General features: G+C 42.4%; 1 protein-coding gene and 1 long non-coding RNA gene across 5 annotated transcripts in view; one reads left to right on the top strand and one right to left on the bottom strand.

The window, feature by feature from the left end:
- Positions 1-186, top strand: part of LOC109527408 (uncharacterized) — a 1,560-nt gene extending 1,374 nt beyond the window's left edge. The window contains exon 2 of the long non-coding RNA XR_002170521.1: positions 36-186. This is a non-coding gene — a long non-coding RNA (uncharacterized LOC109527408). The remainder of the gene's footprint in view (positions 1-35) is intronic.
- rgs12b (regulator of G protein signaling 12b) overlaps positions 1-14,049 on the bottom strand; it is a 53,082-nt gene that overhangs the window by 2,380 nt on the left and 36,653 nt on the right. The window contains exons 7-19 of one of the 4 annotated variants that reach the window (XM_019889227.1): positions 9,653-9,822; positions 8,888-8,980; positions 8,656-8,799; positions 7,238-7,420; positions 6,992-7,142; positions 6,562-6,656; positions 4,796-4,993; positions 3,959-4,032; positions 3,723-3,849; positions 3,522-3,618; positions 3,370-3,422; positions 1,567-1,738; positions 776-1,190 (exon numbers count right to left, since the gene is read on the bottom strand). In XM_019889227.1, the coding sequence (XP_019744786.1) occupies positions 776-1,190; positions 1,567-1,738; positions 3,370-3,422; positions 3,522-3,618; positions 3,723-3,849; positions 3,959-4,032; positions 4,796-4,993; positions 6,562-6,656; positions 6,992-7,142; positions 7,238-7,420; positions 8,656-8,799; positions 8,888-8,980; positions 9,653-9,822 (1,972 nt within the window). Of the gene's footprint in view, positions 1-439; positions 1,191-1,566; positions 2,014-3,369; positions 3,423-3,521; positions 3,619-3,722; positions 3,850-3,958; positions 4,033-4,795; positions 4,994-6,561; positions 6,657-6,991; positions 7,143-7,237; positions 7,421-8,655; positions 8,800-8,887; positions 8,981-9,652; positions 9,823-14,049 lie in introns of those variants that run through there. The other 3 variants (XM_019889226.1, XM_019889228.1, XM_019889229.1) reach the window with 3 other exon arrangements.

Raw genomic sequence — 14,049 nt, 5'->3', positions numbered from 1 at the left:
CGTTCTTTTAGCGTGAATATACTTGTACTGTCAAGGTGATTTCAACACGTGTACAAATGTGTAGAGTCTTGTTCGCAATGGGCTAAAGTGCATCGTTATGTTCTTTTGGTGAGGGGAGTTGGATGAGAGTTTGGCACAGGTCTTCCCTGCACTCCCCCTCACGATTACATCTCAGGGAAAGAAAAATGAAAATCCACAGCAAGCCAGCTCAAAGGTTCACACAGATACACACCACGTCGGAAAATTCCAAGGACAACTTGTGACCTTTCATCATAATGCATCTATTCATCCTCGCTTCAGCTTCCTTTCCTGTGTCCGGCCAACTTAGGCGGCAGGTCACAGTGCATACATTAGTATTATAATACAACAAAGCACATTTGTGGTGTCAGCTGTTGAACAGCTACACCGAAGAAACGGAATGCTTCTGTACCACAGGGAGTGTTTTTTTTTTTTTTTTTTTAATTGTCCCGCAAGTTAGGACTGAGCTGACTAAAGGAAGGGAGGAGACGCGGATGCATTCGGTCTCAACTGAAAACGTCAAACTGACTTGAAAGAGGCCAATGCCACTCGCAGTCAGTTGAAGGGAGAGGTGAAAGGTCAAACGGGGGAAGTACCTGAGCAAGGCCGAATGTTCTGTGCTTGCTGTTGGGGTTGGGGGTGGGGTTTAGACTGCAGGCTGGAGGGGGTGACATAGTTGAGGCTGGCGCTACTGATGTCTGCCTCGCCCACGAGAGTCAGTTCCGACAAGGCGTCCTCTTCTAGCATCTGGACTGACGCCCCCCTGCCAGTGTCCTTGAGTGCACCATGCTGGACCTCCTGGGACGGGTGGATGGGAGAGATCGTGGCAGGAAACGGCAAAGAAGTGGGTCTGGCGTTCCCCCACCCTCCAATGTCAGAGCCCAACGCAGAGTCCAAACTTTGACACTGATGATGAGCGTTGAGAAAATGGCCGCCGCTTGCCCTGTCGTTGTGGCTGGCCTTGTTCCCCAGGTGAGCGCCGCCATTGGCAGGGTTGCGGGAATGAGGGGTGGAGCAACAGGGCTCGGGGTCAAAGGGCGGAGGCGCAGCTCGGACGGTCGCAGACGGTGACAGGCGAAGGAAGTCTGGGAGCTGCAGGTCACTTTTGTTCAGCAGGCCTCGCTGGTCGTCAGCTCGGTTGCTCTGAGCTTTGGAAATGAGGTTGAAGAACTCTGGATACACACACACACACACACACACACACACACACACACACACACACACACACACACACACACACACACACACACCGATGCAAAAATACATGTGCAAACACAAGCACAGAAACACATGTAAATAAACCACCCGAATCGCAGGTGAAAACATTGCTCGTTGTTGGAGATCGGGCAGCATGCAAGCAGAGGGAGTCAGTTTGGCAAGTCAAAGCTTCATTCAGTGTAAGCAAAGGCACCTGTGCTACATATAGCGAGCTAGCTAGTGATGCTCCTGCGGTACGACACACATGCCAGCGAGTTAGTGTCATCACAGCAACACAGCTTCAGGAGACAATCGAAGAAAGAAAGAAGAGGGAGGTCTTTGTATCTTTACCTTCGGCTTCGTCTATATTAATCTTTTTCTGCTTTCTTTTCTCCGGAGCCTTATGAAGAGAGACAGAGTGGTTGGGTAAGGCCTGGCTCCTTGTGTCAAGGCTGGGCCCGGCCTTGCCGTTTTCCCCATGGGGGTGGGTGGAAGCGGCTTTCCTTGACTGCCTGTCCTCCCCCTGGGAGCCACAAGGAGAGCGGAGCGGAGAGGTGTCAACGTACAGCAGGGCTAGTGACTAGAGCTACTGATGGAGACCAGCATGACAGCATTTTGATGGAGCGTGGGGGGCCGCTTTTGTGAAAAGGGGCTATTAAAATGCATCTTGGTGGCGCGCTTGTGGGTTTGATGGGATTAACAACCAATGGTCTTCTTGGACCCTTCACCATAACGAGTTTGCGCTTTTTGGTAGCTTGGACCTTACGTACAGTAGCTCATTAGGAGGCAAAAGAAGTGCTTGATTTCGACCGGGCAGTCAGTGAAGAAAAAAAGTTGAAAAAGAAAATGGATATCATCATCAAACAGTGTTATAACTATAAGAATGGAAACACAAAATACTCTCAAATATAAATCATCAATGCAATGCAGGCTACTTAAATAACCACTGAGGGCTGAAACACTGGATTTCCAAGTCTTTCAAAGGGTGTCCAGTAGAGCAGCGGCCTCCAACCTTTCGGTTTTTCATGGACCAAACCAGACAATGACTGACAGATATTGCAGAATTGATGAGACACAATTGAATCTTGCCTACATGAAGGTGACTTCATTTGACATTCCTCATTCCCATTCGAAATGGTAATAGGTTGAGAGTTCACTAAAAATGAAAGAGTCTGCATCAAAGCACTTTGTGCTGCTGGATGGTCACTGTCTTATTTGCAAGACCGGTGGTCTAGAAAAATTGTTCAAAAGTGTGAAATGAGTCAGATGGGGTGTTTTATTTTAAATACAGCCTTCTTTTTGTCAGTACGTCTTCAGATTATTCAACATTGGGCTGTTGTCTAAGAATCTCCGCATTCTTCTTATTAATATTAATTGCTTTAACACGTTATCGCATGTGGGTTTCATTTATCCATAGTTTGATAAGAATAAAATGGGAAAATCAAGTTAAGGTCTTTAAACCTGGGAATAAATGATCCATTGCCCAATGGTTGTGGGCCGCTGCTATAAAGGATTTAATATATATATATTTTTTTAATGCCGTATGAAACGCACACCACATATTAGAACCATCAGTACAATGCACCACCAACACTGTGACACACACCACAACATCTAACAACTAATGTAAAGCCACACTACGCAAGCAAATCAACCCAAAAATAGCCCCAAAAAAATAACCACTGCGGATTGTCAAAAATGAGACCAAAGCATCTACAATCGAGGGCTTTTGTACTCCCACCACCGACTAATTCTCTTCCAGATGGAACTTTTGAAACTTTAAATAGCCAACAGTGGCATGGCTTGGTCAGAGGCCTGATAACAGAAGAAAGAAAGAACAAAGCAGTTGGAAAAGTTGCCGATGCATTGGACCGCAGACAAAAACAGAACAAGAGAGAATCTTGGAGAGTGCGACGTGGCTCGCTGCCCAACATCAAAAAACAGAGACAGAGACATACGGGCCGGATGCTGCCATAGACAGGCTTCATACACCTGTGCACATTTATAATACATTGCAAACAGACATGGGTCAACTCAGGACAGCGGGGGGAGACACTTAGTAGCGTGACGTCATCGTCAGGAAGTGGAGACATTCGGTGAGTTATGAAACATTCCAGAGTCAGGAGATGATATAAAAGCTGAGAGGTATCTTACTGGTGTTGATTGGTTTCTGCTTGCGGAAGCCCCAATGTGGCTGTTCGACGTTGCTGAAGGACAGAAAGTGAAGGGAATGTGCAGTGACTCGATTCAAAATACGCCTTTTTCTGTGAACAGAAAACTGAATGTGGGACTATTTTTTTAATTACCTTTTCCTGGCATGTGATCTGCTGAATCCAATACCACTCTCAGTCCATCCAGATTGGATATCGGAAGCCCGAGATCTAAGGGCTCAGATTCACCGCTCTTGAAACACACAAATTCAAATAAACACAAAGGGAATTCAGAGAGACAATTGATACAACCTAATGCAACTTTGCAATGTTCTAGCTTTCGAGAACGAGACTCACAATGCGGGCCACCAAATCTGAGAGGTGCAGACCATATTTGGCCACCACCGGCCTGAGAACCTCCGTCACTGGCTTGGTGGGCTTTGCTTTTAGGCCAACTGAGCGGTTAATAGGGACCAAATCTAGCCTGGAACAAGCGGAAATCAGAATTCAGCGCTTGAAAGACTTGCTCAAAATGTTGAAAACTTGATGTCAAAACAGTATAAGTCACGATAAAAGGATAGAAATTTTCTGACCTAAAGAGAGTGCGCTTTTCAAGTCTCAGGTCTCGAGAACACAACGTCATGCAGTCTTGATCCAAAACAAGTGGCTGGAAAAATAAAAATAATAACAACGAAGTCATAAAATGCTTTGGTGATGCCAACTTTTTCATTCTGATTTCTACAAAAGCTGACTAAAATTAGGGGTGGGAGAGCAACTCCAAATGAACATGTAAACAACAACAACAAAAAAACAGTTTATCAGCCTTTTAAATGGAGTGCACACATGTTGGATATATTGAGACCGTTCGTACATTTACACAAAACAGAATGAATAGAAATGCTGTGGGAATTTTGAAACACGTTTTGCCTCCAGTGGAACCTCCCAAATGCCACTGAGATCATACAAATAAGAACTTGAACTACAGACAAATAAAAGTATATATTCAAGCTATAGCGTCCACTTTCAATAAAGGTACATTTTGTGTGTGTGTGTGTGTGTGTGTTTCCAGTGGTTAACTTCTTTTTACACTTGTTCGATTCTGCATTCATCATTACAGTTAACATTTTTTGATGTCATCAATCTTAAAATGTAACCGCAGTTAACTTATTTATGCGCTGGTGTGACAAGTAAAATATTATTTCAAATAGCCAAAACAGTTAATGAAGGATTTATTCCTAGCACAGCATTTCCCATGGGAATAACTGTTTTGAACTTGGGGGCTGGCCAGCACCGGCCTACAGTTATTTGAACTCATTACGATCCATCTTTCAGCTATCAGTACAGCTTACAGAAAACAACATGTGAGTTTTTGGGACCAAAATATTGTGACTTAAATCCTTTTGTAAGCATGGCGTCTATTTGTGTTGTACCTTCTCCCCTCCGACCAGGAAGAGGTCGATGGCTGCCAGGTTGATGCAGAGCTTTTCGCACAGCCCCAGCAACAAATCTCTGATGGACAAACCAGCCCTCAGCGGCACAGAGCAACATGAGCCATCTGGCAAGTTGATGTTACACTGCCTCATCGGGGCGCTGCCTCCTCCACGGTCTGATGCGCGGGACACATCTCCCTGAAGAACAGAAACAGACACAGTCAGCAAAAAGCGAGAGGAAGTGTGAGTGAAGAGCGACGACGAATTTTACATCATGAGAATTCCTCTGAGTACAAAGTCAATTCCACTGAAGTTGGGATGTTCTGTTTAACATGAATAAAAATAGAATGCAATGACTTGCAAATCATGTTCGATTGATATTTAATTCAATGCAAGACCAAGAGAAGACTTTTAATGTTCAAACCGCTAAACTTGATTGTTTTTAGCAAATAATCGTTACCTTTGAATTTTATGGCTACAAGCTTCCCTGAATTGTCAATCACAAGCAACGACGGGGCGAGGTTCACCTCTTTGTGAACAACAGTGTGAGAAAATAGTTGAACAGTTTAAGGACAATGTTCCTCAACGACCAGTTGCAAGGAATTTAGGGATTTCATCATCTGCGGTCCATAATACCATCAAAAGGTTCCGAGAATCCGGTGAAATCACTGCACGTAAGCGGCAAAGCCGAAAATCAACATTGAATGCTGATGACCTTTGATCCTTCAGGCGGCACTGCATCAAAAAACCAGCATCAGTGCATAAAGGATATCACCACATGGGCTCAGGAACACTTCAGAACCTATTGTCAGTAAATACAGCTTGCCGCTACATCCCTAAGTGCAATTTAGAACTCTACTACGCAAAACAAAAGCCATTCATCAACAACACTCAGAAATGCCACCAGCTTCTCTAGGCCCAAGCAAATCTAAGATAGACTGATGCAAAGTGCAAAAGTGCTCTGTGGTCTGACGAGTCCACGTTTCAAATTGTTTTTGGAAATTGTACATGTCGTGACCTCCAGGCCAATTAGGAAAAGAACCGTCCAGACTGTTTTGGATGCAAAGTTAAAAAAATCAGCATCTGTGATGTATGGGACTGTGTTAGTGGCAATGGCATGGGTAACTTATACAACTATCAAGGCACAATTGATGCAGAAAGGTACACGTTTGAGAGGAATATGCTGCCATCCAAACAGTGGCATTTTCATGAATGCCCCCGCTTACTTCAGCAGCTCAATGCCAAACCACATTCTCCTCGTGTTTCAACAGCGTGGCTTCGTAGTCATACGGGTACTATAGAATGGCCTGCCTACAGTCCTGACCTGTCTCCCATTGAAAGTGTGTGGTGCATTATGAAGCGTAAAATGCGACAACGGGGACCCCGGACTATTGAACAGCTGAAATTGTACATCGAGTAAGAATGGGAAAGAATTCCACCAACAAATCTTCAACAATTAGTGTCCTCAGTTCCCAAACGTTTAATGAATGTTGATGTAAAAGGTGATGTAACACGGTGGTAAACATGACCCTTTCCCAGCTTTTTTGGAATGTCTTGTGAACGTAAAATTACATATGAATGATTATTTGCGAAGAACAATAACTTTTATTCGTTTGAACATTAAATATCTTGTCTTTGTGGTGCATTAAATTAAATATAGGTTGAACATGATTTACAAACCCTTGTATTCTGTTCATATTTAAGTTTAACACAACATCCCAACTTCATGGTAGAAACTCTTACCTAAATAGTGGTTCCAGACTCACCTCATTCTTCCCAGAAGCAGATGTTCCAAGCTCCAGACTGGCGCCTGAGGACAGAGAACCCTGGGACTCACGCCGACCATTGCTACCAGAGAAATCTGAAACATAATTCATGTAGCAAACCCAAGAAAGACATGAGATGGTTTGGCGGTCAAACAAAAAGGATTCCATCCATGTTTATCCAATGAAATATATTCTAATGGAACTGTCACAATGCTTAATTGGCAACGTGGTGTTATCGTGGCAGAAACAAACATGTTCCATTGCATGTGATCGGGTCAGTCATCTTGCACACCAGAAACAGAGTAAAAGCTGTCCCCCGCTTACACATAAGGACATACTGTTCGGCGACCTGACTTAAGTGTTAGATTTACACAATTGCTGTCTCGCCAAGAATGATGGAACAGATGAGTAAGTATGAAGATCTACTGACTGTAATTAAAGTCGGTCAGTTCTCTTTTCTTTGGGCCTTTGCCAAAGCTTCTATTGCGGGACCAGGAGAAGAACATGCCCTTCCTCCGGTCTCCTGAATCATCCCGGCTGTCATCATTCAAAGAGCGGCCTGACTTGCTCCTTTTGTCCTCCTGTAAGACCCAAACAGGAAGCAAGGAAATGGGCAGGCAGCAGCTGTTTTGACACGCAGCAGAGTGGAGGTCAACGCGCATTTGTTTTTGCTTACCTTCTTGGGTGTGGACAGGTTGGAGCGGTCCGAGCCAGTAGTGCTATGTTTGGAGTTGGGGCTGCTGGGGATGTGGTAAGGGTCAGGCAGGGGTCGGCCCTCCACCTCAGCTAACATACACGCTTGGTAGAGCAGAGACTTGAGGAAACGTGTATAGCTATCAAACTTCATCAGGTTGAAAATCTGAAAACAGCCGAAGCAAAGAGAGGTAACCAACATTGCGAGGGAAAACACAAATGAAGATTAAGAAAAAGGTACCAAAGTAGTGAAAATAAATATGTATGCCGGTTTATTAGTTTATGACAGACCAGCATTATACAAACAGAGATTTATTGTAGGCATGGTGGATTTAGCATAATTGTCACTCATTTCTGTGGTTGGGGGTTCGAATCCCTGTCCCTCCCCCCTGTCCATTGGCTTCTTCTCAAATAATAATAAAAAAACAGGCTACGTAGGTTCACTGAAGAGTCTCAATTGCACATGGGTGTGTAAATGTGAGCGGTAAATGGTTGTTTGTCTGCGACTGAAGTCCTTTGGGAGAGGCTGCAGCTCACCTGCAACCCTAATGAGGATAAGCATTCTGGAAAATGGATGGATGTACTTTTACATGACTGTTTCAGTCTGCTTGCGCGAGGGTCAAATGTGGGCAGTGAACCACAGGATCCGATAGATGGAGCTGTGTTGAAAAGAAAAAAAAAAGCTAGCTTGTGTGGCACTTGCCAGCAGCTTTTTAATGTCACCGTCACCTTCAGGATTGGACATTTCTTGTTTCAAGAGATTCAAAAGCTCTTTTTAATGTCAAATATTCACAAAATCATTACTGACAGTGAATTGATTCCCACACTGACAAGACCCGTTTCAAAAACCTGTGGTGTTAGACGAACTAGCTTGAGGATGCTGTGTGTGTGTGTGTGTGTGTGTGTGTGTGTGTGTGTGTGTGTGTGAACCTTTGTTTCGAGACAAACTTTACCACCATAGAGGTCAACCCCATTCCACAAGCAGGGACCCCGAACAAGAGGGCCTCCAGTAGAGCCAGAAACCAGTGATACTTGTACATAGTGGTTGCGTGACTGAGTTGTTTATGTGGATGTCAAAATTGCCATCACCACATCACAAGATAACAAGCTTAAGGGGGGTTCGGAAAAAAAACAATTGAAGTTAAGGATCTATAGCGTTCTTGAAGGATTAGCCATGTGACTCTTGACGTCATTAACATTTTCAATTAAATCAATATAGCTTTTCGGTACCGTTCCCCTCTGCACAACGTGCCTTGCATATCTTGTGTCACGACTTTACAATTAACACAGTGTCAGGATAGTGTTTTCATTTTTGTTCCCGATCCTGAGGGCTTTTCTTAACACTCCATTCAGTGTTAGCTAACTTGAATAAATGTGTGTTTTGGGTGGAGTACAGCCAACCTGTAACTGTTGCTCCTTGAACATGTCAGGTCGGGGGGCATTGAGGATGTCGTCAGCGAGTTGCGCTTGACTGTCTATGTTGACCGGCGTGGTGGCTTTGCTGGACAAGAAACTGTTGTAGATTTCTCGGGCTCGCTGGGACAGCTTGGAGCAAGACGGAAGAGCAAGTTATAGCATCTAAAATAGATTGCAACCAAAGGGTATCTGTGGAAATACAAGGTGTATGCTCTACCTGCTTGTTGTCATTTTCAGAGACGTGGCTGAAGAACTCGCATGCCTGCCAGAACAAAATATTCTCCTCACTGAACTCTTTCTTCAGGAATTCCTGCAGTAACAAAAAATGTGCATGACAAATACTGTCAAACAACACGTTCCCGTGTGCACAAGCAAGATCAGGATTATTTTAATAACATGAAAAGATGTTAGCTATTGAGAACAGTTCAAGATGTAAGTTCTGTACACGTATGTCACATGACTGCAAGTGGGTCTAGAGTCCTGCCACTCAGGGGACAATCAATATTATTGCATCTCTCATGATTTATGACTGAAGCCCAAGAATCTCTTCCAGGACAGAAAAGGTGAAATTGGTGCATCAAGGGAGAACTTTTGAAGGGCCACAAATTACTCTTGTCTAAATGAAATTCCTCAACTCACTTCAACAGTTCCTTGGCACCAAGATACAACAACCAGGTGGCGCCAAAGCAAAACAATTTCCTACAAATCATGAGGACATGTTCCAAAAACCAAATGCAAATACCGGTAGGCAGATTTTCTAATGCCAAACTGCTTTTCATTTTTTGAGTGTTGCAGGCCAAAGGTGAATTATGTTTCCTTGAACTGCCATCAGCGTGATTAGTAATGGTGAGTTTCACGACAGACACTTTCCAGGGAACACCTATTTGTCAAAGTCAAGAGGCTTAAGCCATCATGTCCCTGCAAATATGCCGTTTTTGTTTTTCTTTACTAAAAACAATAACTTTTAGCGACAATATGTTACCGAGAAGTAGCGGACTCCCACGGGGTCCTGCAGCAGCCTCTCGAAGCACACGGCCCAGCTGGCCACTCTCCTCTCGGTGTGGCGCCGGTGACTCTGCACACTGGGGAGGCTGGCATTACTGTTCAAACTGTTGTCACTGCTGCAGCCCTGCAGCTCCACGCTGTTCAGTTCTAGACACACACACACGCACACACACGCACGCACGCACGCACGCGCACACACACACACACACACACACACACACACACACACACACACACACACACACACACACACACACACACACACACACACACATTCTATCAAATTTCCATATGATCCGGATGTTCCACTTTTGTGGTTGATAAAGGTTGACACACCATTATGTAGGTGCTCTTAATTTGAAGATTCTCATCAAGGATTTTTCAAATTCAGTTTTATTAAAAAAAAAAAAAAGTAAGGCAAACATTTATATCATAGCATTGTGAATATGTACCGTATTTTCCGCACTAAAAGGCGCACTGGATTATGAGGCGCACCTTCACTGAATGGCTATTTTGTAATTTTTTTTCATACATTGGACGCATCGCATTATAAAGCGCAATCTACAATGCCTCCACTAGATGGTGCTACGCTCCTTCCATTCAACTCGAGAGGTTTTCATGACCGCCTCTGAAAAACGTAAATTAACTACAGGTATTACTGTACTTAAATGAAACTACGAAAATTGAAAATAATGCATAACAGAAAAATCAAGTGAGGAAATCATAAAATATATTCTATATCCCCCCTACAGAATTTATTTTGTGATTTCCTCGCTTGATTTTCTTCATTGTTTCATTGAAGTAATCATTAATTTACGTTTTTCAGAGGTGGCCATGAACGCCTCTCGAGTAGAACGGAAGAAGTGAAGGCACGGAGACAGACAAAGACTACAGTACCTGTATTTGTTGAGACTGTGAAAACCATTAATAAAGTATGCGTTTTAAAAAGAAAAGTAAAACCACAGCTCTCCTTTTTTCAACAAATACAGGCGCGTCTTTGTCTGCCTCCGAGCCTTCTCTTCTTCAGTTCAACTCGAGAGGTGTTCATGACCGCCTCCGAAAAACGCATTGGCATTTCCTTGATCATTGCAACAGAACGATCAAATGTCAGTAGTAGTTATTTATTCCTTTGTTGTGTATTCACAAATGATGAAATCACAGTATAAATTCTGTAGGTGGGGGCTATAGAATTTATTTTGTGATAGCATCGCTTGCTTTTCAGTTTTGATGTACTATTTTCAATTTTCGTAGTTTAAGTGAAGTAATCATTAATTTACGTTTTTCGGAGGCGGTCTTGAACACCTCTCGAGACGTATTTGTTGAGACTGTTTTTAAAAAATAACACCACAGCTCTCCTTTTTCCGGAGCTGCAACAAAAACTTATTTAATAAAGCAGCTACTGCAAGTTATAAAATTGTAAGCACGTCTCCAGCAAGCAGCCATCTTGGGGTCAACATATTACCGTAATGACCATAGACAAGGCGCACCGGATTTAAAGGCGTGCGGTGAGCTTTTAAGAAAATTGAAGACTTTTCGGTGCGCCCTATAGTGCGGAAAATACGGTACTTCATTTTATTCAGACAAAGCTAAAACTGCACTCATTTTTCTATTGAGGTATAAGGTATTCATTTAACACCATATTCTGGGGTGTGCAGAAGTGGTGCGCAGGTGCACATGTGCACTGAAAATGTTAAATGTGCACCAGATTGTATTGTGCCGCTGCACATTTGCTGAGCCGGGTGGTGGAGGAGGTTGAGGTGCAAAGTCGAAGCAAGAGAAGAGGTCTACAGTCAAACCTCGGTTTTCGAACGTCTCTGTTCTCGACCAAACCGGTTTTCGACCAAAAATTTTGAGTTTTTTATGTCTCGGATTACGACCGAAAATCGGTTCTCGACCAAATTGAGCGCACTTGAATGCGCCACTTGACTCCTCTCGCCTTCCTTACATGAGGAAGTGACGCTTCCTCGGGCAGACGAGGAAGTGACGCTTCCTCGTGTAGCTTTCCATTGTGAACAGATGTGTTCAATAAAGATTTTTTTTTTAAAAAGAGCGTGGTTTCGGTTTTCGAACAAATCGGTTTTCAAACAAATCAGTTTTCGAACAGCCTTCTGGAACGGATTATGGTCGAAAACCGAGGTATGACTGTACTTCTATCATTTTCAGCCATTCTATAACACTTTTCCTCTTTACCCCGCCCTCATGGTGCTGTACTTTAAAAAACAGCTTGCGATGCTATGGAGGAAAACAAATTACTGTGTGAACATAATATTCTAAAGAAAAATTTTGACTTGGCTTCCCCTTTTCCTTTGTTACTGTTTTACTTTTTGTTGATGACATGTTCAGTTTTCTTCTGTTTCATGTTCTGTTTTAATTTTTGTACAGCACTTTATTTCAGCTGCGGTGGTTTTTTGAAATTCAGCCATTAGTCGAGCCACTTATCCTCACAAGGGTCGCGGGTGAACATGTCCTGTGCAGTTAAAAAAAAAAAAAGTGCTTTGGGGAATTACTCATCAGGTGGCCAAGAAAAGCTACTGAATGAACAAGAAGATCCAAATCTGGCCCAAAACAGAACCCATGTGATTGCGGTGTGAATCCTGCAATTGTGCACATTAACCTTTTCGGTGACCATTTTCACACAGCTGTTTTTACTCTGTTGTAATTCTGTTCATTCATCACTGTTGGGCTCTAAAGAGCACAGTGAGCAATTCCTGGTATGGTGTGCATTTCATAGTTGGGTGACTTTACAAGTAAACGTTCTCTGCACATTTCAATCGAAATGAAATTGATCCACTGAGGACTTATCCATATCAGTTCATTCACAAGATCACTGACTATTATTGAACAATTTACAAAGACACATTAAATCTTTCAGACGTTGGGGAATCAACTTCCACACCCTGTTCTAACAACTGTTGGCTTATTAATGGCTCCACACCAAGCTATAAAACAAAAATGCCGCCTATACAAAGGTCATGACGCTTTACTTTGATTGACACTGTCAGGGAGATATTATTCTTATTAATTTCTATGATTTTCCAGTGGTAGCACTAAACTAAACTACGTAGCTGTTTCTAATATTTTGGTTACCTGAACTATTCAATAAATAATACAACTCAGAGAGAAATAGCAGATAAGCTAAAATACGGTACATTAGATGATAATAGAAACAGGCAGTTAAAAATTGACTGACAGTTTTAAAAATCCAACTCAATTTGGATTGTAGCATGAGAAATGTTGCTCTCTTTTTAGCATTTAATCAACAAGCTGATTATGAGTGTCCCTCCACCACCCCAATAAAAGACAGTACCATCACATTCTTAACTTATCATGGTTCGTACGATGATGAAATGGCTAAACTAGATCTTGAGAGCTTTAAAAGAGATATACATGTACTATTAATATCATCATACAGAAGCTTTTAGTGAACAAAAACAAAAAAAGTAACGCAAGTTTAAACTTTCAAAAACATGTTGTCCACTAAATAAAATAAAAATGGAAATGCTTTTTTATCAATGAAAGTTAACTGAACCTACATTTTCCATTTACAAACCTAATGAAAACTAACTATATTTATAGCAAAATGTCCTCTGTGACAATTATTCATCAAATGAATGACTCTCTCAATTCTGACTCACTCACCTCATTGTACACTTTTTAAACTAATTGGCTGAACTTTTGCGTTGCACAATTAGTTAGGCGGAAAATGTTTAATCACCAGACCATTGAGATTAGCAACACACCCATCCAATAAACCGGTTTCAGACCATTTCACTCCCACTCCACTCCACAACTATTCTGCAACAATCGTCCGAACCCTTTTCAACTGCCACTGCTTTGGCATACAGGAGTGGTTTTGTTTTTGGCTTGCATTTAAGTGAAGCACTTAAAAAAAATAATACACAGAACGCAAAACAAAATACAAAACAAAACATTTCCCGATCTTGATCTGGATTGTGAAATACAGTCATACTCCAAACACGTCAAGTCACAACAGACAAGGCCAGTTAATTATGTACCCAAGTATGAGTGTCCCCTCTACAGGTAGTTTGTCTGTTTGGAAGCATTCAATCACTAAATCAATCCTACTCAATTCAACTCAACGCATCTAGCGCAAACATTTGCTAAGATCTTCATTGTCAGTAAGTAGAAACGGAAATTTAAGGCTCAGTTCAGACTGCAGGTCTGAACGCTCAATTCAGATTTTTTTGGATGGCGCTAAACAATTTTTGTATCATCATTTACATGACATATTCAAAGCGACCTAAAATCTGTCTGGTGCGTGTACCAAAGGTAACCAGAGGGCAGCCATCTTACTTTGCCATTGTTACTGACAACTTTTGTAATTATTATTTTCTCCAAACACACTGTTATGGA

This window comes from Hippocampus comes, unplaced genomic scaffold (assembly GCF_001891065.2).
Source record: "Hippocampus comes isolate QL1 unplaced genomic scaffold, H_comes_QL1_v1.1 scaffold86, whole genome shotgun sequence".
Classification (NCBI taxonomy): domain Eukaryota; kingdom Metazoa; phylum Chordata; class Actinopteri; order Syngnathiformes; family Syngnathidae; genus Hippocampus; species Hippocampus comes.
Note: the sequence above shows the minus strand (reverse complement) of the source record. Positions and strands in the feature narration are given on the sequence as shown.